Source organism: Canis aureus, chromosome 3, assembly GCF_053574225.1.
Source record: "Canis aureus isolate CA01 chromosome 3, VMU_Caureus_v.1.0, whole genome shotgun sequence".
Taxonomy (NCBI): Eukaryota; Metazoa; Chordata; class Mammalia; order Carnivora; family Canidae; genus Canis; species Canis aureus.
The window spans coordinates 72,840,359-72,866,110 of record NC_135613.1 but is presented as its reverse complement, the minus strand read 5'-3'; the positions used below and the strand labels follow the sequence as shown (position 1 = coordinate 72,866,110).

Here is a 25,752-nt window from a genome sequence, read left to right as displayed (position 1 = left end):
AAAGAAAAAGCTGAGTCCCAGCAGAAAATAATCAAGAGTTTTTCTGGAGCAGGGTTTTAAAAGAGCCACTGGGCCCCGCGGGCCCTGGTGGACATCAACCCTCAGAAATGTGAGGATTCATATAAATGTGTAGGAGTCTGTGCAAAGCCTTTTCACTTTGGGCAGAAATGCAGTCATTTCAAACTGACTCCTAGTCTGTGGGAATCTTGCAAATGGTCCACGTGCCTATTTACCTGATGCTCACTGACCGACAGTGCACCTGGGGGCCTAGTAATCACCGACAATCATTACAAGCATCGTGCATTAATTTAAGTGAAGTGTTTTGGAGGTGTTCGTGGAGGTGTTCGTGGAGGTGGGGGGGGGGGCAATACTGTGCAGGGCAGTCCCGGCGTCTCCCGCCGTCAGTGCGCTCCCCGCAGACGGGAAATGTCTGAGAACCACGGACGGAGAAAAATACAGGCTCTTCAAAGTTACTGCAGGGGAGCAAAAGAGTACCGGGGCCTGGGGACTCCCCCGGGAGGAAGAGAAGCGGAGGAGCAGGACGGCCCAAGGCAGGGAGTCGGGACGGATGCCTGTCCTGGAGCAAAAGGTCATCCTTTGTGCGGCAAGTCCCACCCGCGGCCCTCGCGGCGAAGACAAAGGGGGGAGAGAGAGTGTGGAGGGGGCGGGGGTGCACCTAGGGTCGGCTTAGGTGGTTTTTATTTTCGGAGCATCGCAGGTATCGCACCGCCCCCTCCGCCGGGAACCTCCACGCGCGCCCCGGGCTCTGTCGCAGGCCGCCGGGGGCCCGCGTGCCTCGGTGTCCCCCGTTATACGGAGCTGCTGGGAGACAATGGGCCCAAGGCGCCACGAGTGCTCCCCGGGTGCCAACATCGTGTCCCAGCGGAGCCCGGCGCCGGGGGTCGTCGGAGCCGGGTCCCCGGAGCGGGTGCGCCGCCCGGGCGCGGGGCAGCGGGGCAGCGGGGCAGGTGCGTCGGGCTGCAGCTGCGGCGCGGGGGAGGACCGGCGTGTCACGGGGTCCCGGCGGCGGCGGGGCGCAGGGGCGCAGGGGCGCAGGGGCGGCGGGAGCCGCGGAGCCCGGGCGGAGCGCGGCACGGCCGCCCAGGGGACAATGGGGGCCGCCGAGCCCTCCGCCGCCCCGGGCCCCCCGGCTCCCGCGCCCCCGGGCCCCCGCGCCCCCGCGCCCCCGCGCCCGCACCTCCTCCCCCACCGCGCAGCCCGCGCGCCCGCGCCTAGGCCGGGCCCCCCGCCCGTGCGCACCGGCCCCCTCCACGCCCCCCGGCCCCCGGCCCCCCGCGTCGCCGCCCCCTCCCCGCGCGCCCGCCCCGCACGCACCTCCCGCGCCGCGCCCCCGGGAGGCAGGGGGGAGGGAGGGACGCACCTGAGCGGGCGGAGCGGGGGGAGGGGGCGGCCGAGCCTCGGGGGGAGGGGTCGAGCGCCGGCCCGCGCGCGGCACCTCCCACTTCCGGCGGCGCGAGCCGGGCGGGCGAGGCTGGGCCGGGAGAGGAGCGGCCGCGGCGGCAGCGCGCCGCCCCCGACGGCGCCCCCTGGCGGCCGGCGCCGGCACCGTGCAGCAGCCGCGCACGCCGCGGTAGCCCCCGACCCGCCTGCGGACCCTCGGGGCGCGGCGGGGGGGCGGGGGGAGCCCAGGGAGGGCCGGGGCCGTGGCGATCAGAGAGGGAGGAGGACCGACGTGCTTCTAAAAGGTCGCAACCGAGACGCCCCTTTGCCGGGGACGCCATGCAGGGCAGGACGGTGCCCGGGCGCCGCCGAGGACGCCGCCGCCCGCACGGCCCGCTCGCGGCCGGGAGCCCGAGCCCGCGGCCCCGCCGCCGATTGGCTGAGCCGCGGGGCGGAAGTGATGCTGCTGTCACTGGCCGCCGGGCTCCCGGGGAGCCGCGAGTTTCCGCGGGGAGGCGGCGGCGGCGGCGGCGGCCGGGCGGGTGAGCGGGGCGCTCGGTGGGGGCGGGGCGGGGGAGCGGCTCGGGGGGCGGGGGCCGCGGGGCGGGGGCCCGGGCGCTTCCAGGGCGTCCTCCGAGGAGGCCCGCGCGGGCCGGGGCCGGGGCCGGGGCCGGGGCCGGGCCGGGCATCAGTGAAGCCCAGGAGCCCGGGCCACAGGCTGCCAGGACAGCGGACGGCCCGCGACGGCCTTTCCTGCGCTCGGGGTGACCACGCTTCCTCCTCCCCTCCCGGGCACCTGAGAGCTGGAGGGGTTCGCAGAGCGGCCGGCTGAGGTCGCGAGCTGCCTTTGGGGGCGGGGGGGCGGGGGGGCGGCGATCCCGGACCCCCGGGGCGGGCGCGGAGGCGGCACTGCCCTGCGGGAGGCCGGGACGGAGGGCTCGCGGGGTCTGCCTCCCGCCCTCCCGCCCTCCCGCCCTCCCGGAGCGTGGGGGGATGCGGCGGCGGGCCCCCAGGTCCTCGTTTTTCTTAGCGAGGTCCGGAAAGGCATCTGGATGTGTTGGGACAGTAGAGGCAGCCGAGGAGCGGGGAGGAATTTGGGAGGGAACGTGCCCGGGGCCTCGGAGACGTGGAATGCAGCTGCCGAGCGGGAAGCCGCTGCCCTGCCTTCTCCTCTCCCGGGGCGCCCGGGCGCTCGCTCGGCCGGTGAAGCGCCTCCTGCCTCCCGCCTCCGCCCCCCGCCCCGGCTCAGGCCACCGTCCCAGCACACAGCCTGCTTCTCCCCTCCCTCTGCTGCTCCCTCTGCTTGTTCTCTCTCTCCGTGTCAAATAAATAAATAAAATACTATATATATATATATAGGAAAAAGCTTCCCCTTTCTAAAGAGACTTCCACAAAATACCTGTTTTCCTGTAACGTTTTAAGTCGGGATCCCTTTGTGTATGTGTGGGTACCCAGCCCTGCCTGGGGGTGACACAAGCTCCGAGCAGATGATTCTAAAGGAGCCCAGTAGCTCCATGTTCTGCTGCCCACCCACCTGCCCCTGTCCCCACAGTTACCCACCAGTTCTAAATTTAGCCCTTCTGAAATCAAATCCCAGCCGCGGGTGTCGGGGTGTCGGTGTCGGTTGAGTGATTGGAGCCTGAGCTCCCGCTCGCAAGTCACCCAGCCACGCTAGTGCCTAAGGATTCCGGTCACTGCTACTTTCCAAATTTCCCATCATCTCTTCCTTCCCGGTTGCCCACTTGCTTTTTTTTAGGCCTGTTCGGTTTCGCTTGCATTCTCAGGTTTTCCCCGTTTCCCCTGCTTACTACCTACGCTTACTTAACCTGGCGTCCTTTGGAGATACAGAACTCAGGAAGTTAGCTACCACCTTGACTTCTAGGAAAGAGTGCTATCGGCTTCTCCGGCTTCTCCGTCGGTGTATCTTGGCAACAGTTCAAGCCCTCTCCTAGGCCTCTGGGCTGGGGGGGGGGGGGGTAGAGGATGGCATGATGGTTAGGATAAGAAGTAGTGTTTCTGGGTCTAGTACCAAGATTTGGCCTTACCGTTCCAGTTCTGTGCCAATCTACAACCAATCTGAGATCCCTGGAAATGACACTCGATCATTGCCAGTTCCCTTAGTCACAGATCATGGCTGGACTCTGCTTGTTCCACTGGATGAGGGAGGACACCATTTCTTCTTCTCTTGGGGCCCACAGGTCTGCAGTCTGTGCTCAGAGTCAACACTACTCAGTGAGAGTGATGCCTTTTCTCCATTTGCACAAAATGAACGTGAGGTGGTTAGCCAGACCAGGAGCTCAACCTCACACAGAGTCCAGGTAGGACTGTGGGCGCCATTGTGGGGAGTCGGCCCTGAGGACAACTGGACTGAGAGGCCACCTGGGGAAAGACTTATGTCCCCTCTAAATAAGGGAGGAACGTCTCTTCTAAAGGGTGATCATGTTTCCACCAGTAACCTACAGGAGCGATACAACTTTTGAGCCCTTTTCAGGGCAACAGCGGCAAAGAGCAGCATGTTGCCTGTGAGCGGTTGGATGGTCTGCTTGATTATCTGGTGAGGTGGCGATTGCCATCCTGCTGTGGAGGTGTCCACTGGGGTTAGTACTGGCCCACACCCCACTGCGGGGGGTGAGGGGAGTTACTTCCCGTTGCTCAAGAATAAACGTGAATAAAAAGAGAGTATCAGATGTTTAAAATTTTAAAAGGAGTGGATTGGGGGCTTCTGGGTGTGACACACTGGTGGCCAGGTCTCCCCGCAGATACCCATACAGGTTGCTGATGTGCTGTCTGTTTGTCTGCAGCCTACTGCGCTGATGCCGAAGGGGAGGCAGAAAGTGCCACACTCGGATGCCCCCCTGGGCCTACCCACCCACCTCTGGTTGGAGTTAGCCGGGCTCTTCTTGCTGGTTCCCTGGGTCATGGGTCTGGCAGAGACAGACAGGCCTGGAGCCCAGGGTCCAGGGGGGCTAAGCTGGGCTGTGCATCTGGACAGCCTAGAAGGCGAGGGGCAGGAAGAGACTCTGGAACAGCAGGCAGATGCGTTGGCCCAGGCAGCGGGGCTGCTGAATGCCGGGCGCATCGGGGAGCTCCAGGGCTACTACCTCTTCACCCAGCCAGCTGGGCACCAGCAGGAGCAGCAGGTGGAGGCCCTCCGGCAGCAGGCGGAGACTGTGTTAGCCAGGCACGAAGCTGTGCGCTGGCACTCCGAGCAGAGGCTGCTCAAGCGGGCCAAGCGCAGCGTCCACTTCAATGACCCCAAGTACCCACAGCAGTGGCACCTGGTGAGTGTGGCCCTGCCACCGTCAGCCGTCAGGCGGATAGGGTCTGGGTGCTCTCTTCTTTAGCGGGCTTCTGACTGTATTCTTCTCCCATTGCTCTCTTCCTTTGCCTGAGGAGACATTTCTGCGGGCTTCAGTGCCACATTTGGCCCTCAGGCTCCCCCTTCCCTGTGCTCACTTCTAGGGAGCCAGGGGACTGCAGAGGTTAGGGTGTGGGTGCGGGGCCAGGCTGCCTGGGCTCAAATCCGGCTTTGCCACTTACGTGGAGATTGTAACAATACATACCTTGTGGCATTCTGGTTAGGATAAGTGAACTAATAACTTTTATTGCCGGTGAATAATGTCTGGCTGGCCTTCCTGGAGAACGGGGTTGTGGCAAAGCCCTCACTTGTCCCTCTGTCCCCAACTACAACCACCATCTGGCTTTTTGATCGCGGCTAAGAGGGCAGAGGGTCTGCTGCTCTAACTTGTCTGTGTGTGAGTTGTGTGAACTATGTTGTGCGTCCCTGGGTTCCCAGGGCTCCGGGAAGAGCTCCTGACCCTGTGTCTCCCGCAGAACAACCGGCGGAGCCCTGGCCGGGACATCAATGTGACAGGTGTATGGGAACGCAATGTAACCGGGCGAGGGGTGACCGTGGTGGTGGTGGATGATGGAGTGGAGCACACTATCCAAGACATTGCACCCAACTATGTGAGTGGCCCTAGAACACCCCCTCTGACTCGCATGTTTTACCTCCTTCGGGACACTGCCTCAGCCTGGCCCCTTTCTTAGGGGTCCCTCGGCCACACAAAAGGGCCTGGGAGCTGGGATGGCATTTCCTCCAGCCAGCATTCCAGTCTGGCAGCTATGAAGCAGGGAGGGGACTCCAGGTGGCACTTCCTGGTTCTGGTTGCTGCTCCCTGCCCTAGGGAGTAAGGAGTGGCCCCTGTGGGCAACTTCCCCCTCCACACAAACCCTGAACACGTTCCTCTTCCCAAGATTTAGGTAGCTCTAAGTCTCTTTTATCCTGGACCTCTCAAGCCATGGAGTAGTCTCCTGGACCTGTTGTTGTAATAGTCAAGAAAGAAGTTTGCCGAGACCTTCTTTTGTGCCCCATGTGTCCTGTTCTCAAATCTGCATCCTGAGGGAGAGATGGGCCTGTTGCATTGGCTAGGACCCCCAACGTCCCAATTTCTCCCGGGTCTCCTCTCCCCCTGAGCTCCAGGGCCTAATCCCTTAAAACTTGTGAATGACCTCATGTCACCCCCCACATACTATGTTTCAGAGCCCCGAGGGCAGCTATGATCTCAACTCCAATGACCCTGACCCTATGCCACACCCAGACGTGGAGAATGGCAACCACCACGGCACGAGGTGTGCCGGAGAGATCGCCGCTGTGCCCAACAACAGCTTCTGTGCAGTGGGAGTGGCATACGGGAGCCGCATCGCAGGTACCTTCTGGTCTAGCCTAGGTGGGCTTCTCCTGTAGTGACAGTTTTCACTCACTGCCTGTCCTTCCCCCAAGTCCAGAGGTGTCTTGTAGGACACATCAGTTCACTGATTTTCATCGGTGCAGTGGTATTTCAAACACGTCATTAGCTGCAAACCTTATTATATAAAACAGATGAGAGTGGGACTGGTCCTGTTGTGGGATGGAGGCCTCCTCAAGCCCCAAGTGCTCAGTCACCTCCCCCCTTTTTCTGATCAAATTATGTCCCATCTAATGACCCAGCTCACTGTAACAATGACTCCTTTTCCTTGCCTGGGTTATACTTGTATTTTCCTAATTCCCCAAGTACCCTTTTACCTGCTTTTCTTCCTTGACCCCGTATGTCTGTGGAGGCTCCCCTCACACCTCCCAGCTCTCCAGCACCCAGCCCCTCTGATGCTTGCTATCTGTGCTCCCTCCTTTCAAGAGAGCTGAGCAGCCCTGGCCCCCACGGGAGCTTGTTCTAAGGTTCCTTCTCCCAGACGTTGTCCATCAAGGCAGGACGTGAAGGGCGTGAACGGGGAAGCCCTCCCCGACTCCTCATGAGTGCTTGGAACCCACAGACTGAACACAGGCTGCATTCCTCTTACACTCCAGCAGAGGTCAGCAGCCCTCTCCGTAAGAGCTCCGGAGTGAGCCAGACACTTCAGGCCCCAAGTCCCTTCAGAAAGCTCCATTTGTCCCTGCGTGGTCACCAGGATGTGACCCAGCCCATTTGAGAGGGTGAAATTAGGCATCCACGGAGGAGTAACAGTAACGCGTACCACTCATTGAACACCTTCTGAGTGTCAGGCACCATAGCGGTGCTTCTTTACGTGATTAAGGATGCAAGTCAGGGAACCTTGGCTACCTCCATTCTAGCCCAGGCCTCTTCCCACCAGACCACATGATCCTGAAAATCTAAGATTTAGCATTATGTTAAAAAACATTCTGGCTTTTTTAGAACATCTTTCCAAAGATACAAGAACGCTCGGAGGAAAAGTCTCCACGTGTGGCTCCTCACCACTCAGCTCCTCATCGGGTCAGGGGTGGGGGTGGGACCAGAGTGGTTGAGGAGCTGATGTGGCTTTCACTGCCTAGGTATCCGGGTGCTGGATGGGCCCCTCACGGACAGCATGGAGGCCGTGGCTTTCAACAAACACTATCAGATCAATGACATCTACAGCTGCAGGTAAAGAGAGCCAGGAACACGGTGAGGGAACCCGAGGCTCCAGCACTTGGCACAAAGCCTCCAACAGCGGAATGGCAAGATGGGCTGCCTCGGGCAGGTCCCTGCTGGGGGTCCTCTCCCTGGGAGTTCATCGCTCTGATTTCTCCAGATCCCCTGGCTGCTGGGTTCTCAGTCTTAAGCCCCACGTCACCCCAGTGACCAGGTTGCCGCATGAGGAATGTGCCAGTCGGCCCCATGTGTGTTTGTTTCAGGAGCTCCTCAGGGCTCCTCTCTGACCACAGCTGAGCCAAATGGCCCTGCACCCATTCCCGTGACCCTACACATGTCAGTGCACCTGCAGCTTCAGGCTCTGGTGATGGTTGGGGAGGGGATGGGGACGGGGTTCCTAAAAAAGGGAGAAACTGAGTTTAGGCTGCCCTCATGACACCGATGGCATCTGTTTTTCCCCCAACCAGCACCTCCCTCAAAAGCACATCACCCACAGGATACATTTCCCTTAGAAAAGGTATAGAGTGGGCAGCCCAGGTGGCTCAGCAGTTTAGCACCACCTTCGGCCCAGGGCATGATCCTGGAGTCCTGGGATCGAGTCCCACGTCGGGCTCCGTGCATGGAACCTGCTTCTCCCTCTGCCTGGATGTCTCTGCCTCTCTCTCTCTCTCATGAATAAATAAATAAATAAAATCTTAAAAAAAAAAAAAAGGTTTAAAGAGCTCCTCAGACCCAGGAATTGCTACAGATGGAGTGCTTCCTTTGTGGGTGCTCTGCCATCAAGCCTGGTCTGAGTTCTCTTGATCAGGAGATGGTGGCCCCCTGTCCCTCTCAACCAATATGTATCATCCCCTGCTCCCTAGGACCTGAGGAAGGATGTTTAGGGACCGGTGAAAGTAGTCTGAAGCTGGGAAAGTTTCTAAGGAAAAAAAGAGCCTTATCACATACTTCTGTTCTCCACTTTGGAGCAAGGGCTGGATCATTGAACTGGAACCCCTGGGGAGACAGGAAGACTCCAGGCCGGGGTGGGGAGTATTGAGACTGGGAGGCCTGTGGGCAGCTGCAGTATGGCTCTGGCTCTTCCCTCTGGGTATTTCTCAACAGCTGGGGCCCAGATGATGATGGGAAGACGGTGGATGGTCCCCATCAGCTTGGAAAGGTAACTGAACTGCATGAAGGTTGAGAGGCCTTCTCCATTCGGGTCCTAGAACTGCTCTAAGCCACTCCCTTTCCTACCCTACCCGCCCCCTCCCCCCCATCTGTGGTGCCAGACTCCTGTCATCCAGCCTTACCACCTCCTTTTGGGCAAGTCCTCATAACCTAGGGGTGGGGAGTGCAGGGGACACTAGTTCTTGGAGAAGTGGAAGGATACCTTGAGCTGTTCCCTTTGGTTTTGTGCTTGTGCCCCCTCCCCCCATCACTGGGCCCAGGCGATTCCCCCTTGCCCCAGTGCCTTTGGGCTTTTTTTCCCTTTTCTTTCTAGAAGAGGAGGAGCTGTTGGTATGGAAAGTAGAGATTCCTTTTCTGGGCGTTCCTTGGCTGACCCAGGACATTTTTGCTCTTCAGGCCGCCTTGCAACATGGGGTGATTGCTGGCCGCCGGGGCTTTGGGAGCATCTTCGTGGTGGCCAGTGGCAACGGAGGCCAGCACAATGACAACTGCAACTATGACGGCTATGCCAACTCCATCTACACTGTCACCATAGGTAGCAGCCTGGCGGCTGTGTGCGTGAGCATGCGCGTGTGTCACTCTGTAGTGAGGAGTGTATGTGGGACTAAGTAGTGGAGGGGTTGTGTGTTTTGGGGTGCCCTGGCTTCGGGATGTCTATCCAACTGTATGAGCACGATCTTCTCTCCAGGGTCCTGTAGTTAGGAGGGAGTCGCCCTGCTTCAGAGGATCTCTGGACTCCCTTAGATGTCACTGTACCCTGGGAACACTTTCAGCCCATCATCTGCTTAGGCCTCTGCTGCAGCCTCTCTTAACATGGGCCACTGGCCACCTGCCTGAAGGCTTCTCTGACACCCCCGAGCGTGAATTAGATGCCCCGTACCCGTGCCCCCTACCATAGCATCCGCTGCCCAGCCGTGTTTATTCACTTACCCGACTTCCTCCCTGATTTTCGGCTCTTTGAGATAAACACTGAGGCCTTTGCCATGAGGCCCCAATGCCTCTCCCAGTGTGAGACTCACAGTTGATAATAAGTTAAAAAACATCGAGGAAGATGAATGTGTGGGTGGACAAGTAGATGTAGAAGTGGAACACCCCCAGATTTACCGGGGAGCCTACTGAGAGAATGGTGTTAGGACCCAGAACACCGTCTGCCATTTGAAGTTGCCTATTCAGGTGAGCAGTGTGTGCGCTCTGAGGCACTGGAGCCACAGGGATCAGTTTTTAAACTCAGGGCAGCTCCTGGATGATAACTGTGATTTCATCAGGCCTCAGCTCTCATCTCCTCTACTCTGTCCCCAGGTGCTGTGGATGAAGAGGGACGGATGCCTTTCTATGCTGAGGAATGTGCCTCCATGCTGGCGGTCACGTTCAGTGGTGGGGACAAGATGCTCCGGAGCATCGTGAGTGCCTCCTGGGCCCTGCACTCCCTGCCCCTGCCCCCACAAGACTTGTCCCAGGCAGCACAGCCGTATTTCTCTGTTCCTTGCTTCCCTGGGCCACCCTTCAAGTCCTCTTCCCTAGCAGGTCTGGGTCTCAAAAGGGTATGCCACTGTTGGAAAATCAGAGCTGAGGACTCGAAACAAATCTGTAAATGGTTTTTACCTTTAAAATTTTAACTTACAAATATACATCTTGTCATAGGAAGTACTAAGCGTCACTCTGATTAAAGAACTCTTTTGAAATGCCTTCCTCTGGTAGAATTGGGGCTTTGGCAAATTCCTGTAGGCTTAGGAAAAAATCTGCATTCCATTGCTCTTTGGCCTTTCTGTAAATACTGTGAGTTCTGGGCACGTTCCTCGTTGGGAGTAAAGCTAGTGGTTCTCTTTATGGGATGGGCGGGAAAAGGAGTCCGGGAAATGTCTCTTGTCAGCCCAAGAAACAGTTCTTTCCTTGGAGCTAGAGTTGGAGCCATATCAATAGAAGATCAGAGCAGGCAAGTGGAGCTTCTCAAGCTGTGGAACCTTTTAAAGAATTCAGGGTCCAATGCCTACACTGACGGCTGGCTCAGCTCCATCCCAGCAGGTTCAGGCCAGGTCTCTGGACTGTGACCCCACAGCTCCCTGCCTGGCCCTGCTGACCAGAATAGTCAGTAAGCTCCATGGAAGAGCTGGGCTGGAGCCTCGGGAGTATCCTGCTTCTCCTGTGGCCTAGGTACTGGAGGTTTCTCCAGAGCCATTGGGAATCAGGCCACTCTGTCATCTGCTGGGTTGGATTCATTTTCCAAAACTGAAATTTTGTTTTGCCAATAAGTGATTTCTGGCCAACACATCGTTCCAAGGCCCTGTGCCATTGGCCCTCAGCCTCCCACCCCTGCCGGGGGAGAAGGAACAAGGGAGTGGGGTAAAGTAAACATGCCAGAGAGGCTGTGCCCAGCAGTCGTGGGTCAGGTTTAGAGGGCACCCCACCCCAGGCCAGGCTGGGTAAGGAGGAAGAACAGGAGCAAACTGTGCTCCTCACGCCTTGGCAGAAACTGGGGGATCCACCCCACTCACCGCACAGTCACTCCTCTTACGCTGCAGCACCTGGATCTCCTCCTAATCCACTCCACTTCTCACCCCCCACCCCACCTTCCATCTGAACTGTGACTTGTCCAGATATGAAGAGAGACTTAGTTCGGCCAAACTCCTGACTTTTAGACATCCCTGCCTGGGAAACCCCCATTGCCAGTTTCTGTTGGGTGACCAGCTCAGTGGAGTGGTCTCCCCAGTGCAGGGCGTGAAGCCTGTGCTGCCCACCGTCTGGGTGCCTGGGGCGCCTCCCTGGGCTTTCCCGGGGGGCTCCTGCCAACGTTGGCATGTTCACGGCCCACGTGAGACTGTCCCCATGACGCCGTTTCCTTAACAGGAAAAAACCCAGTCTGCTCCCTGGCACGGACCAGCCTCCCCAGTCTCACTGAGACTACAACTTGGCGGGTTTTTTCCCCTTTCCTTGTGAGAGCGCAGGGCACCTGGGTGAGAATTGCATCTCTCGGCAGCTGCTATGACAGCTAGGAGGGAAGCAGTGAGGACAATGGAGAAAGGACAGTTCTTGGCAGAAGTTAGTGCCCTGATATCTGCCCCAGAGAGAAGCCTGGGAGAAAAAAGTGCTTAGCCTTAACACTGGCACAATGTCCTAGATCCAAAGGGCCATCATGGAGCAGATGTAGGCAAACCCTTTGTAGCTCCAGGGCCAATTAGAGCACGAAAAGAACTTGATGCCATCTCTTCCTGCAGGGAACCCCCCCCACACACACACACCCTCCCCCCACTGTTGCCTCCTACCTGAGAACCACAGGTAGAGAAGGAAGACTCATGGGAACCACCCTGAGGCATGGGGCCCAGAGCCCAGAGGCAGTTGGGGCCAGGGTGGGCAGGCAGTGTAGACACAGCCCATGTTGAGCCCACGGGGCAGGCAGGGGCCCTGTTCCCTCTCCCTGGAAACACACTCCCTCTGTTCACACTGATGTCACTCCAGCCCCTGTCGCTGAGCTGCCAAGTTGGATTTCCTTGAATGGTGCCGTCACTGCTGTCTCAGCTCCAGCTGGGGCCCGGGAGCTCACCCGGCCACTTCCTCTGTCTAGCACAGTTGTGGGGGGTGCAGGGTCGGAATGGGGAATTTGGGAAACTGTTATTAGAGTAGCAGGAATCAGGAAGCTGCCTTCTACCCGCCTGTGAGGCCTTCCCCACAGCTCCATCTTTCTTCCTGCAGCCAGACCCTCCTGGGTACCTCTTTAGTCTTTATTCTTTTCTCAGTTCTATAGAGCTTGTCCTTTGTCCTGACCTGTTAGTTGGCCTCCCCGCTGAGGCTTGTTCTGAGGGGCCGTCCCCTCCCCCTCTCTGCGCAGCACCTGTGAGCTCCGTGCCTAACCCAGCCTCTCCCCCACCCACTCCCAAGGTGACCACTGACTGGGACCTACAGAAGGGCACAGGCTGCACTGAAGGCCACACGGGGACCTCAGCTGCAGCCCCCCTGGCGGCGGGCATGATCGCCCTAATGCTACAGGTGCGGCCCTGCCTCACGTGGCGTGACGTCCAGCACATCATTGTCTTCACAGCCACCCAGGTGAGACCCTGGCAGCCAGACACATGGCCTGGCCCCACTTTACCCAGAGTTTCTGCTCCCAAGCACTTGCAAGGAGTGAGAGGCTTCAGACTCACCCAGAAGTGAGGTGCCAAATGCTTTACAGAGCTACTTATGTATAGAACAGGTATGGGGACCCCATTATGGGCCTAAACTCATCCGTCCCTGTCCTACCTATTCCATTTCACCTGCAGAAGAGCCCTCTGGGCTCCTTTACTCCGCGGCTTGGCTCCCTCTCTTGGAGCAAGCCATGGGGGTGGTGATGTCATGGGGCTTTGCCCTTTTGTCCCAGCTCTCCTTGGGGAACCCGTTCCTAGTGGCCTTAGTGGGAGAGTCTGGATGGGGTCAGCCAGCAGGGTCAGCAAGGAAGCCAGAGTTAGGTTGTTGACATTATAGTTGGCCCTTGAACAGCATGAGTCTGAATGCATGGATCCACTGTAAATGTATTTTCATCATAACATTTTCTTTTCTCTAGCTTACTTTCCTGTAAGAATACAATATATAATGGATATAATATACAAAATATGTGTTTATCAACTGTCAGTAAAGCTTCCTGTCAACAGCAGGCTATTGATAGTTAAGTTTTGGGGAGTTAAAAGTCAGAGATGGATTTTCAGCTGTGGGGGAGGAGGGCTGGCGTTCATAAGCCTTGAATTGTTCAAGCATCAGCTATACTTTGGAAGCCCCCAAGACTAACCAGGACCTCTGTTCTCTCAGTATGAGGATCGCCGTGCAGATTGGGTCACCAATGAGGCAGGCTTCAGCCACAGCCACCAGCATGGGTTTGGCCTGCTCAATGCTTGGAGACTCGTTAATGCAGCCAAGGTGAACAGGTGTTGGCAGGGCAGGGACCCCTGCATGGGGTGGCTAAGGGAGGGGGCCATAAGTGCCTAAAACCTTGCCTGGCACGTCGTAGGTACTTAATAAATGTTCTTCATTTCATTTACCATCATGCCAGCCAATACCCATTTTTCAAACAAAGAAGCAGGTGCAACATTATCGTTGAAGTTTCCGAACTGTTGGTAGAGAGTATAGCTTGGGGCTCTCAGGGGGCTCTGTTCTCCTCTTCCACCCTGGACACGGCCACTTCCTCTGGTTCCTTGTTTTGGCGCCACGGGGAGTACTCCTGAGGGTCATCAAGAGCCTCAGGAGTGAAAGGAAGTGATGAGGAGAGAGAAGAAGGGCTGGGCCCTGAGGATCGAGTTGATGAGCGTGTGTGGTCCGTCCTATTCATTCACCACCATCCCTTTCCTTTAATAGATCTGGACCTCTGTCCCTTACTTAGCTTCCTATGTCAGCCCTGTGTTAAAAGAGAACAAGGCTATCCCGCTGTCCCCCCACTCACTGGAGGTCCTGTGGAATGGTAAGTAGTCAGCAGAAAGGGGGTTAATCTGGGGCATGAGGTTTGGGGCGGGGTGATGGGGAAGTTAAACTCATCGTCCCTGCCTTTAGGAGCTGAGCTCCAGCCAGACCTGTGGAGTTTTCTTTGACCATTTTAGGACATGTTGCTGCTTCTGACTTGGCTGGCCTCCGGCTGCTTGAATAAGACCTTTCTCCTGAGTTACTAGTAGTGGGTAGGAGCTGCTGAGCAACCAGTCAGGACGGTGTGGGGGAGGAGTGGCGCTGGGACCGAGCAGACGAGGCAGGACTTGAAAGATGCTTCTTTGACTTCCATGCCAGGAATTGCCAGGCAATTCTCTTCTGCCTAGTGGCCTCTGGATGAAGTAAATGAACTTCTTCCTTTGATTCTCTGGCTTGTCTAATACAGAAGTCAGATGGGCTGTTTGGGGTGGGACAGGAGGACCTGGGTGTCTCCCTGGGGTATAGTTGCCTGCCCCCTGCCCCCACCTCCCGTCACACCCAGAGTCAGCGGTACTGTCTGAAGTTCTGCAAGTCAGAGGTGTGGTTTGTGTTGAGCATTGAGATTGAACCCCTGCCCAGAGAAGAGGGAAGCTGGGTGACAATGCTTGGCATCTGTCAGCAGATTCCCCCTAGTTCCCGTGTGAGAGTTTCCCTACTTCTAGCTCCGAGGAGGATTTTTTTTTTTTTCCCTTGAGGAATTTTGACAGGCAGAGTTGTTTTGCTATTTTTTGTGAAGATTGAAGCATGCCATGTTTGGGGCCCAAATTAGAACTCCGTCCTCAGCCACTCTGGTTTGATCCTAGAAAGTGATCAAACCAGAGCAAGAACAAGAGGAGGAATGGCCAAAGAAGGGAGCCCAGAAGGGCAGGGGCAGCTTCCCTTGGGTGGAGGTTCCCCTGAGAAGGGTTCCACTTTCTGTCTCCCTAACCGTGCCCAGCACTTGCCCAGCTTCCCTCTACGTGGAAGGAAATCCATGGACCTGGTTCGTCGCACTTTCCGTAAAAGGAATGCTATCTTGGAAAGGGCACCGGCCAAGGCAGAGAAGTGCAGGAACATTCCTAGGAATGCAGTTCAGTCGGATCCCCCTGGGATCTGTACTGACAGGTCCTGGAGATAGTGTGCCCTCTAGTTTGGACCACTCATCTGCGACTCTCCGACTGTCCTTTAAGTAACAGTGTGACCTGTAGTCACAATTATCAAATGGGAGTTGACTTCAAAGAGGGTTGGGGGCCTTCCCAGCCTCGTCACCATCTTCTTCCCACTGACCGGGGGACATTGCCCCAGTAAGCAAGACCAGCCTCCCTGGCAACCGCTTGTTTGTCACTAGGAAGGACAAATGGTCCTGGGCCAACAAGAGTGGAAAATGGGGGTAGTGGGAAGAGAGGAGGAAGCAAAGGGAGATGTAAACTCTGAGTTTTGCTAGTGTGGAGCGTAGTGGGCAGGGCAGCTGCGAATTTCTGAGGTCAGCAAGGGTGTCTTCCCTCTTGTGACTCCATTTACCCCCTGGAGAAGACAGAAAGCGCAAGCTCATGGGTGTGCCTGGAGGTTGAAGAGAGTCTAGTTAACAGAGATTAGGGTAGCTCAGCCCTAGACTGTCCAGAAACATGCCCCCGTGGCCAAACTTTGGTCTTTCCCCCCAAGACCTGGGGGAACCCATGTCTGAGGGCTCAGAGTGAACTTTTTGTAATGTGGAGGGGGCTGACCGCACCACAAGAGGAGTAGAGGCGAGCTACTACTGAGACTCTAGAGCAGGCATCCAACAGAGCTTTCCACAGTGATGGAAATGTTCTCCGGCTGTGCTACTCAATTCTGTGGTTCCCTACTAGGAAACAAGTCCCTGCCTGCCTCTGACCCGGAACCCTTGAAAGTCAATTAGCTGAAGCCTTGCTCACTTGTATCACCCACGGAAGACTCAGTTCATTGCAATGAGCTTTCTATCCCCACGTCACCATGTGCTGTTGGATATTCCACCAGCAGAAGTCATGTCATACATGCAACATTTTAGATTTCATTGTCACCCCCTTAGAGCCAGCTGGCTTTCCAGTGCCTCCTATTTTCTGCCAGAGCCGTTGCCATCACACTTGAAGCTTTGGAGTCGTCAGCCACCACCCCCCACCCCCCACCGGATCCCTTGATTCTCCCCAGGTCTTCCTCTGTCCTTCCCCCTGCACTGGAGTCTTTCACATATTTCTCTGGAATGTCTCTTGATTGATTCACTCATTCATTCTGCTAACGTGAGACGCGCCTCATTCCAGGCACTGTATTAAGTTCTGGGGATTCAGAGATAAGACAGGATCCCTGCCCTCAGGAGCTCACAGTGGGGGAAAGGTGGCCCCGCTGCGGTAGAGATGACACTGGTGTCACCGAGAGATGACTCCTGCTTGGGGAAGACGGGAGGGCTCTTGGAGGAGCCAGGGACTGACGAGAATTCCAGCATGTAGCTGGCCAAGAGAAGAGGTGAGGAGAAGGACATCCAGACAGCGGAGGCCACACCTGCAGTCAGTGGAGCTTTGGGGAACCGCGAGCCCACATGGTAGAGCTGGGGCAGGGGCATGAGGAGCAGGACCAGATAGAACCGGGTGTGTCACGGGGAGGAGTTTGGACCAGACCAGGAAGGCTGTGTGTGGGGAACCTTCGAGATAAGTTGTCACCAATTGCTGGTAGGGAAAGGTGAAGGAGAACAATCCCTTGTCTTTTAGAGCTACATACTCTGTCTCTACTGGTAAGATTACAGGGTGCCTGGAGAGGCCATCGAAAGACTCTGGGAAGGGGAAGAAGTGGGGACCATTGATGAAACAAGATTGGCCATGTGTTGATAAGTATTGGAGTTAGGTATTGAGAACATCTGTTCTATTTTTTATATGTGCCTGGAATTTTCTCTAGTAAGAATATATGTGTGTGTGTGTGTGTGTGTGTGTATATACACACACACACACACATATATGAATGTATATATAAATATATTTATATGTGCATTTATATTTTTAAAGCCTTTTTTTAAAAGATTTTATTTATTTATTTGACAGAGGGAGAGAGAGAGCTAATAAGCACAGCAGGGGGAGCTGCAGAGGGAGAGGGAGAAGCTGAGCAAGGAGACTGATGTGGGGCTTGATCCCAGGACCCCAGGATTATGACCCGAGCCACAGTCAGACACTTAACCAATGGAGCTTCCCAGGAGCCCCCATTTATATTTTTTAATATATAAAAAGATTTACAAGTTTTTGAGCTTGAGCAGCTGGGTAGGTAGTGATGCCATCAAATGAGATGAAGAGCCCAGGCTGAAGGACAGATCTGGACAAGGACTGGGGAGTATAAGGAACTGAAGCCAGGAATTTGGCTCTGCTGTATTGGAGGCTTCTGGGCAACATCTAAAGATTATATCCAGAAAGTGGTTGACAAAATAAGTTCAAAGGTCCATACTGGTGGCAATGGTTTGGGAGTCACCAGTAAAAGCAGAGGAAAGGGTCTGGAGAAGAAAGTTGCCCAGGGTTGGCAGGCAGACAAAGGATAAAAGAGGACCCAGAACACAGACTGCATTAAAGGCGTAGTCCAAGGAAAGACACTTCTGAAGAAAAAGGGGAGGGATGAAATGGGCCAGAGGGTAGGAAGAGAGTGTCACAGGAATTTTGGAATTCGGGCCATCTCAGTGAGAGAGGGCAAGGAGACAAGACGGAGGAGCGGCCTTCTGTTTGCCGCACAGGTCCCGGGTTACCTGGAGAACTGCCTGTGTACTCATAGGGGCCAACATTCAATCACACCTGGTTGAATAATTCATGGGGATAGAAGATTTCGGTTAAAGATGGCAGCTTGAACATGTTCTTTTACTTCTGCTTTCTCCCAAAACCTCACCAAAATAAGAATAAAGGAATAAAAATGGCATAAGCACAAGGACAAAGAGAATGGGAGAGAGACTAGAACCAATGAGAGATTTCATCAAATTTTTGGAAGATGGCAAATGAATGGAGAAGTGAGCAGGGCTGAGAAAATTGCATACCAAATACCTGCAAAGGCGATACTAAGAAACAAGCCCCTTCATGCCACAGAATCCCAAAAGGCTCAGGATTTGGAGGTCCCATATGTTCCAAGAGACAGAGATGAGGTATGAGGCGAAAAATAGGGAATCGCTGAAAAGATAGACTCCTGGGCACCTTCTCCCTTCATTGGCAGCCAGGTGATGCCCCTTCCTTGTCCTGGCAGGAGTGGGAAACTTTGCTCTCCAGAGCCAAGGAGGGTACAGGGGGAGGGAGACCCTCCCCTCCAAGCCAGCTGCCCAGATCCCAAGGCCCTGGCAGCCAGGAGATCCAGAGGCTCTTCTCTAGAACAGTAGGAGGATCCCTCATGGAAAGACTTGGAGATAGAGATACAGAGGGCTCCTCCACAAACCCGTCAGGTGCCAAGCCAGCCAACCTTAGGGAAGCCCCCCAGTATAAGGTTCCACCCATGCTTAGACCCTCCAACTGGCTTTTATTTTTTTATTTTATTTTTTTAAATAAACTTTTTTTTAAATTTTATTTATTTATGATAGTCACAGAGAGAGAGAGAGAGAGAGAGGCAGAGACACAGGCAGAGGGAGAAGCAGGCTCCATGCACCGGGAGCCCGACGTGGGATTCGATCCCAGGTCTCCAGGATCGTGCCCTGGGCCAAAGGCAGGCGCCAAACCGCTGCGCCACCCAGGGATCCCTCCAACTAGCTTTTAAAGCTGATAGAGATCACTGCCCACTTGAAAAAACAAAGAATAGAAAACTTCCAAACCCTGAGGATGGTTGTAGTCGCTAAAATTCAGCGGAACTAATTATCACGTGGGAAGGTCGAATAAGGATACTTTCAGACCTGCAAGTCTCGTTCATGCTCTCTATGTCTGAAACTGCCAGTAGAGGCAGTGATTCCACAAGGAAGGATAAACCAGGGGAAGGAAAAGATGGGGGATAGGGCAGTCCGGGTGGCTCAGCAGTTTAGCGCTGCCTTCAGCCCAGGGTGTGACCCTGGAGACCCGGGATCGAGTCCCACATCGGGCTCCCTGCATGGAGCCTGCTTCTCCCTCTGCCTGTGTCTCTGTCTCTGCCTCTCTCTCTGTGTCTCTCATGAAGAAATAAAGTCTTTAAAAAAAAAAAAAAGAAAAGGTGGGGGATAGAGAAAGGGCGTGCAGACCGAGAGGAGGCAGAAGGACAGGGAGGCCCCAACGCAGTGGCAGCGCAGCAGATAGGAACAGGAGCCTGGGAACCCAGGTTGGAGGCTCCGGGGGAAAGTAGCACCGAGGGAGCCTCTGATCTGCTTGTTCATTTGAAGAAATAGTACTCAGAGAGGTTATGTGGTTCTTTCGTGCAGTTTGGGAAAAATTAGAGCTGGGGAAACGAATTTAAGTAAACCAAAGAACAGGGCAATGATTAACTCCAGAGGGTAACCGGCAAATTGTTCAGAAAATGAAATCACTATATACTCCTTGGCTAAATTCCATATAATATTTATAAGGCCACGTAAGAAAACAGAATATTAATCTAACTGAAACTTGTGATGTAGTTATTTTGAGAAGATGGACAGGAGGGCAGGGTAGAGAGAAGGTCTGGGCATAAACCATGAAATAGTCACACATGCCTATTTGGAAACACAAAGGTAGGTCCCAGAAGAAAACAACCAAAAGCAATAAACAGTGTCTGCTTCTGTGGAGTGGCTCACGAAGATGGTGAGGAATGGGTTAGGAAATTGCTCTTTGACTTGTGAAGCCATGTACACTGTCTTGATGGAAAAAATGTTAAGAATGAATGGGAGGGTAAGAAGTGCAGATAGTGAATGTAGACATCTTTTCCAAGAAGTTTCCCAGTAAAGGGAAAGACATACGACCCGATACTTACATGGTCTTAGTACTCGGTACTGTTCTAAGTGCTCGACGTGTATGAACTAATACAGTCCTCCAACCAGCCCCACGAGGTAGGTAGTGTTACTCTCCAAGATTTCCAGTTAAGGAAACAAATCTGATTCTCACATTTAGGACAGGGCTGCGCTAGGGAGGATGCACCCAGGGTGGATGGCTCCAGAGCCCACATTCTTAACACTGGTGGGCAGAAGGAAGTGAAGAGTTAAGGGAGGGTTTATTTGTTTTTGTTTTTTTGTTTGTAGTAGTAGAGACATAAACAAGCCGATCCAGCCAAGGAGATGGATCATGGGGCTGGTCTGATGTTGGACCCTTGCCAGCCAGTTGCTGTGAAAGGGAAAGAAAGAAAGCAAAGGAGCTTCAGACCATAAACAAGAGGGTGTTGGAGAGCTGAGCGGTGGGGAATCTTAGCCCTTAGGAGAGAGGAGCTGGGTGGAATGCCAGGAAGTGAAGGTCAAGAAGGGAGGGAGGTCACAGAGATGGCAGGTCCTTGTTTTCAGAAAAGGTGGGCCACTGGCTTTGAAGACTCGCAGGGTGGAATGGAAGAACACGCACACTTGGCCACGTCTATGCCCGGAGAGAGGTCAAGATGGGTGTTTACCACAACACGCGATCTAGAAGTGTGGGAGCTTCTCTGCGTTTTTGCTCAACTCCTCTTCTGATGTGTCTTCAATTCATTTGCATCGCTTATCTGAAGAAACCCACAATGAGAGTCTCTAAGCCACTCAGAAGTGAAGCAGTCCCAGCTAACGACAAGGCCCAGGGTGTGGTCGTGGAAGGGGGCGCCGACGTGGGGACATGGGCAGACCAAAGAGGCCAACAATATGAGGTCACGACGTGGGACAGCGGTCCTCGGAGCGGGAGCACCGCGTGGCAGGGGATGACCAGGCAGTGCACCTCTATGAGCGCAGCAGCGGGGAGCGGAGGGGGGCTGAGTAGGAGGCCCACGGGCAGACAGTAGTGGTGCCACCGACCCGACCGAGCCTTGCCTTCCTCTTGCTCCCATGGCAGCCGTCCACCCTCTCACCGGAAAGTGGAGAGCTGGTCTCCGCCTTGCCTGTTGGATAAGTGGGAGAAGTGCTTTAGAAAGAATTTTTGTCTCCTTGCCCCCTAATTTTTTTTTTTTTTAATATTCCCCACTTGAGTCTTCCACCTTAGTAGTTGGTGTTTTTCTTAAACTTTGTTTTGAAATAACTGTAGATTCACAGGGGGTTGCAAAGCAATGTTTGGGGGGAGTTTCACACACCCTACTCCCCATGTTGGTGTCTGAAACAATTCTAGTACAGTATCCAGTCCAGTAAAACGACACTGCCATGACCCATGGGGCATAGTCAGATCTCCCCGGGCAGACAGGCACTCCGATTTGTATGTGTGTATGTCGGGGTGGGGACGGGGCTCCAGCGTGTATCCAGCACTACAACCAGGATCCAGAGGCCTCCACCCCCACGCCCGCCTCTCCGAGCTCCACTGTGTCAACCCTTTGCGGCTCTGCCCACGCCCTGGGCCCCATCCCCAGTGCCTGGCAACCACCCATCTGGCAACTGTCTGCACATTTGTGTTATTCATGAATATTACACAACGGAAATCACGCACTGCGTATCCTTGTAAGGTTGACTGTTTTTCATTCAGCATCATTTCCTCGTGGTTTATTCACTTGAGTAGTTTTTTTTAGAAACTTGTACTGCCTTCCGTATGGAACTTATTCATTTCCACCCCTACCTTCGGGCCATCTCCCCTCCTGGGCTGTACCACTGCCTGCCAACACTGTACCCGTCCCTTGCCGCCTCCCGCAGATCTCCCTGCCATGTGCCTAGAGCCATCTGGGTCCTCTCTGTTCTAGCATCAGTTATGTACTCCTCACACCGTCTCGTTCTCCACTTGCAGGTAGAAGGCAGAGATCATGTCCAACTTACCTTTCTATCCCCAGCATCTAGTACAGTGCCTGAAATGTAGGAGGTACTCAGTAAATTATTTTTTGGATGAATGAATGGTTGAAGTTGCTCTGTTTGGTTCTTATATTGTGTCTTGAATATGTTACCTTCCCAACGAGACTCTAAACTAGATTGTCAACCCCTTGACAGCAGCCACGACAATCCATTTATTTGCGTGCGCAGTTAGGGCTGCATTAGGTATTTGTATGTGGCTTCAATGAGCATGTGCCTTTGTGTGTGTTGGGATGAAGTGAGGGCGTAAGTGTTTATGGGGCTGGTCTCCCAGCTGCCCAGCCTGACTTCCCACAGTCAGCAGGACGGACCTGGAGATGTCGGGGCTGAAGACGCTGGAGCACGTGGCGGTGACAGTCTCTATCACTCACCCACGACGCGGCAGCTTGGAGCTGAAACTGTTTTGCCCCAGTGGCATGATGTCCCTCATCGGCGCCCCCCGCAGCATGGACTCGTACGTACACCCGTCCATACCTTTGAGCTTTTTTTGCATCAAGGGTCTTTGCAAGGAAAAGATACAGGAGATGTGGATGCTGGCCCTGCCCTGAGCTCTACGGCACCGGCTGACCATGGCAGCTGCAAGCCATTCATTGCCTGTCTTGTATAAGTCACTTACAATGTGCCAAGCACTGTATTTGACCAAAATTTTCTCTAATTCTTACAAGAACTATGCAGAGGAGCCTTTAACCTCCTTTCACAAATGAGGAAATAAGTCGCAGAGCTAGTAAGTGCCTGAGGAAGTAACAGCCTAGATCTGTCAGGCTCCCCAGCCTGTGCTCTCCCCACATTGCTTTTCCCACTGTGACATGTTGACACCAGTCCCTCATCTGGGATCCCCGGGGAAGGGACAGCTCTTGGGGACCCCTCATGGCACGCTCCCTGGTGGCTGTAGCTCAGGCCACAACTGCTACGTTTTGACAGCTACTGCAGTGAGGAAATCATGTTTGTGGGCAAAGGGTCAGTTCCCTGCCCTACGCCTTCCAAGTTTTCTACTCTTTCCTGCCCCCCACAGAGATCCCAACGGCTTCAATGATTGGACCTTCTCCACTGTGCGGTGCTGGGGGGAAAGAGCGAAGGGGACTTACAGACTCATGGTCAGGGATGTAGGTAAGCCTGCCTGCCTTCTGTCTGGTCCCTCTGGAGCGCAGAGCCCCCACAGAGACCATCCCGTGGAGAATGCTTAGGGTTGCCATTGGACCAACAGGGTAGATGCCAAGAAGTACATCCCATCTAAAATATGGGTGCTGAAATCTGAAATTGTTCATTGATACTACCTCTCATATTCCTTGGAGAAGTGACTGATCCATTTTTCCTCAGGATAGCAACAAAAATTCCCTGTTGAAACCACATTTCAAGTTCTTTCACATATAACCATCCTTCGACCAGCCCTGGTAGGCAGGTAAGGGCAGGACTAATTTTCACCATTTTTTGGTTGTTTTTTTTTTTTTTTTTTTTTTAAACTGAGGTCCACCCAAAGGTCTGAAGTGACTGGTGCAAGGTCACACAATATTCCAGAGGAGACTGGAAACCAAACCCAACTCTCCTGGCTTCCAGCCAAGTTAGGTATTCACTAGACTGGTGGTTTTCAAACCTTTCTTTAATTTAGTAGGAAAAAAATTTTTTTTCAAGCAAAATCCCAACTGAAACCCTAAAAGACGAAAGAAACAAAGGCAGAACTTCTTTGCTTCGGAGTTAGACCTTTCAGCCTCCCAGTCTCCATCCCTAAGGGCGCCCCGTGAGGCACACCTGCAGAAGCCCTGGTCAGTGGACACAGGCCTCTACTGCAGCAGATCGTGTGCTCCAGTCCCCCTAGGGGGTGGGGCGGGCAGGGCCTCTGCTGCTTGCAAGGCCAGTGGAGGGGCAGGGCTCACGGACGCCCCACTTGCTGCCCTAGGAGATGAGACACTCCAGCCTGGCATCCTCCAGCAGTGGCAGCTGACCCTGTATGGCTCTGTGTGGAGTCCAGTAGACATCAAGGACAGGCAAAGGTAGGTGCCAGATGCAGGTGCCAGGGGGAAGGCTGCTCATGGGGCTGGAGGAGGCTGCTGAAGGAGCTCCACCTCCCTGGGAACCCACAGTACAGCTCCCCACCCCATTTTTGTGATGAGGCTTCCTCCCTCTCTCCAGCCCTGAGGTGGGAGGAGGAGTGAGGGCCCAAGGGAGGGGGGACAAGTTCAGGAGGGCATCCTCATGTCTTTTCTTCTCCACAGACTGTTAGAAAGTGCCATGAGTGGAAAATACCTGCATGATGGCTTCACTCTGCCCTGCCCTCCTGGGCTGAAAATCCCCGAGGAAGATGGTTATACCATCACCCCTAACACCCTCAAGGTACGAGGGCCTGACCTCCAGCTCCAGCCGGGTGGGCCAGCAGGAGTGTCCCGGCAGATCGAGTCCTTGCTGGGGTACTCCAGGGGACTTGAGAAGTGAGGGGCTGGGAGGACCTGGGTGGGGCGAGTGCTTCAGGGTGGGAGAGGTAGTCCCTGGAAGGTGACAGGCTTTTTCTGAGTTCATCGTTCTGGGCCGAGGAAAGCCACAGGCTTTGGGAAAGCATCACTAACTTAGGTGCTTGACTTTTCCCCAGACTCTGGTGCTGGTAGGCAGTTTTACCATCTTCTGGACCGTTTACTACATGCTGGAAATATACCTGAGCCAGAGGAACGTGGCCACTCACCGAGTTTGTAGGAGTGGACCCTGCCACTGGCCCCAACGAAGCCAAAAAGCCAGGGAAGAGGGAACAGAACTAGAATCAGTGCCACTTTGCAACAGCAAGGATCCAGATGGAGTGGAGACGGAACGTGAGGGCCCTCCCACCACCTCTGATCCCCTTGCCCCAGACCTGCTGGCTCCAGGGGACTGGGGCCCATCCCAGGACAGGAGTACCCTGAACTGCCCTCATCATCACCTAGCGCCAGACCTGTTGCAGGGGAAAGAGGAGCAGATTTGCTGACCCACGGCCTAACAGACTCAACGTGGGACGGGCTCTTCCTTCCTGAAGCCAAGGAAGCTGGGAAGGCTGCTCTGAAGTCCCGAGAGCTCTGGGGAGAAGGCAGCCGTGATGCTAGCATCAGGAATCCACAGGCCTAAAGAGTGCGCTCTGACTTCACTCTGGGAGGGCGAGGGCCTTCTGAAAGTGCAGTGACAGGAAGAGTCCCAGAGAACAGTGTGGCCACAGCCACTGGATCTTCCTCCAGCTGGGCGGGGGCTCTTGGTGAGAAGGTCTTGGACACGTGCTCGGCCCCTCCCATGGGGCAGGCCTACCACCTCGTTTCTCCTGGGCAAGCCAGCGATGTGGGTCACGGGGACCCTCACCCATGGGCGGCCGGGGTGGAGCCTGCGATGGCCAGAAGAGCCTCTCCGGAGAAACGTCACTGGGTCACATGGGAAGAGGTCTCGGGCTGAAGGCTGGGAAGAGCCCGTGGCTATATGCCTGCCTTTTAATGACCCAGGACCTAGAAACAGCCGTCTCTTCCTCTCCCGCCTCCCCCTCCCTGCCTACGCCTGGAACCTAAGACGTACTGGTATGGCAGTTGGCCCTCCACCCAGCACACTCGCCCTGAAAGCAGCTGCCTCCATTAGCCCCCATCAGAAGCCAAGCCCAAACACACCCCGACTCCTTCCCCGGCGCCCCTCACCCTCCATCCTGAAGGATCGGTACGATGCTCCTGGCAAAGCTGCGGATGGGCATGGGTCCCCGGCGCCTGCGCGGCTTCACGAGGCGGTCTGTGGCAGGACTGTGACAGGGGCAGCCACTGCCACTCCAGCCCTGCGACCGCCCTGTCCTCCCCTGCACAGTGCTCAGGGAAATGGCCTTCCCCGCTGGAGGCCAGCCGTCTGCCTGACGGGCTGTGACTCCTCCCGGCATTGGCCTCCTCCCCTCTTCTGAGCTAGTTGATTGATCAAAAGTTTTTTTAACGCTTAAGATTTGGGTTTCTCTTTTCACAGCCACATTTGTTTGAATGTTTTTCTGCACAGCTTTTCCAAAATAAAAACCTTCCACGCAACGCTGCCCTTCCCCATCCTTTCCTCAGCCTCCTAGAGCTA

At 55.0% G+C, this 25,752-nt stretch overlaps 2 protein-coding genes across 12 annotated transcripts in view; one reads left to right on the top strand and one right to left on the bottom strand.

Annotated features, from left to right (window-relative positions):
* RNF214 (ring finger protein 214) overlaps positions 1–1,500 on the bottom strand; it is a 45,860-nt gene extending 44,360 nt beyond the window's left edge. For 2 of the 3 annotated variants that reach the window (XM_077893672.1, XM_077893674.1), the window contains exon 1: positions 1,382–1,500. The gene's annotated coding sequence lies outside the window, so the exon portion shown is untranslated. Of the gene's footprint in view, positions 1–1,335 lie in introns of all 3 variants that reach the window. The other variant, XM_077893673.1, reaches the window with a different exon arrangement.
* On the top strand, positions 463–25,712 carry PCSK7 (proprotein convertase subtilisin/kexin type 7). 9 transcript variants are annotated; one of them, XM_077893666.1, is made up of 18 exons: positions 1,567–1,706; positions 3,600–3,719; positions 3,854–3,998; positions 4,203–4,682; positions 5,236–5,370; positions 5,945–6,110; positions 7,229–7,319; positions 8,412–8,466; positions 8,874–9,012; positions 9,777–9,877; positions 12,351–12,518; positions 13,254–13,361; positions 13,797–13,899; positions 22,009–22,165; positions 22,724–22,818; positions 23,606–23,699; positions 23,922–24,039; positions 24,293–25,712. In XM_077893666.1, exons 4-18 carry the CDS (start codon positions 4,215–4,217, stop codon positions 24,656–24,658), a joined length of 2,364 nt encoding a protein of 787 aa, XP_077749792.1. In that variant the 5' UTR covers positions 1,567–1,706; positions 3,600–3,719; positions 3,854–3,998; positions 4,203–4,214; the 3' UTR covers positions 24,659–25,712. The 9 variants fall into 9 exon arrangements, 8 of the variants coding, with proteins under 8 accessions (XP_077749790.1, XP_077749789.1, XP_077749792.1 ...); XM_077893665.1 differs by lacking the exon at positions 1,567–1,706 and adding an exon at positions 1,821–1,943; XM_077893667.1 differs by lacking the exon at positions 1,567–1,706 and adding an exon at positions 2,212–2,234.
* Positions 25,713–25,752: the final 40 nt, after the last annotated feature.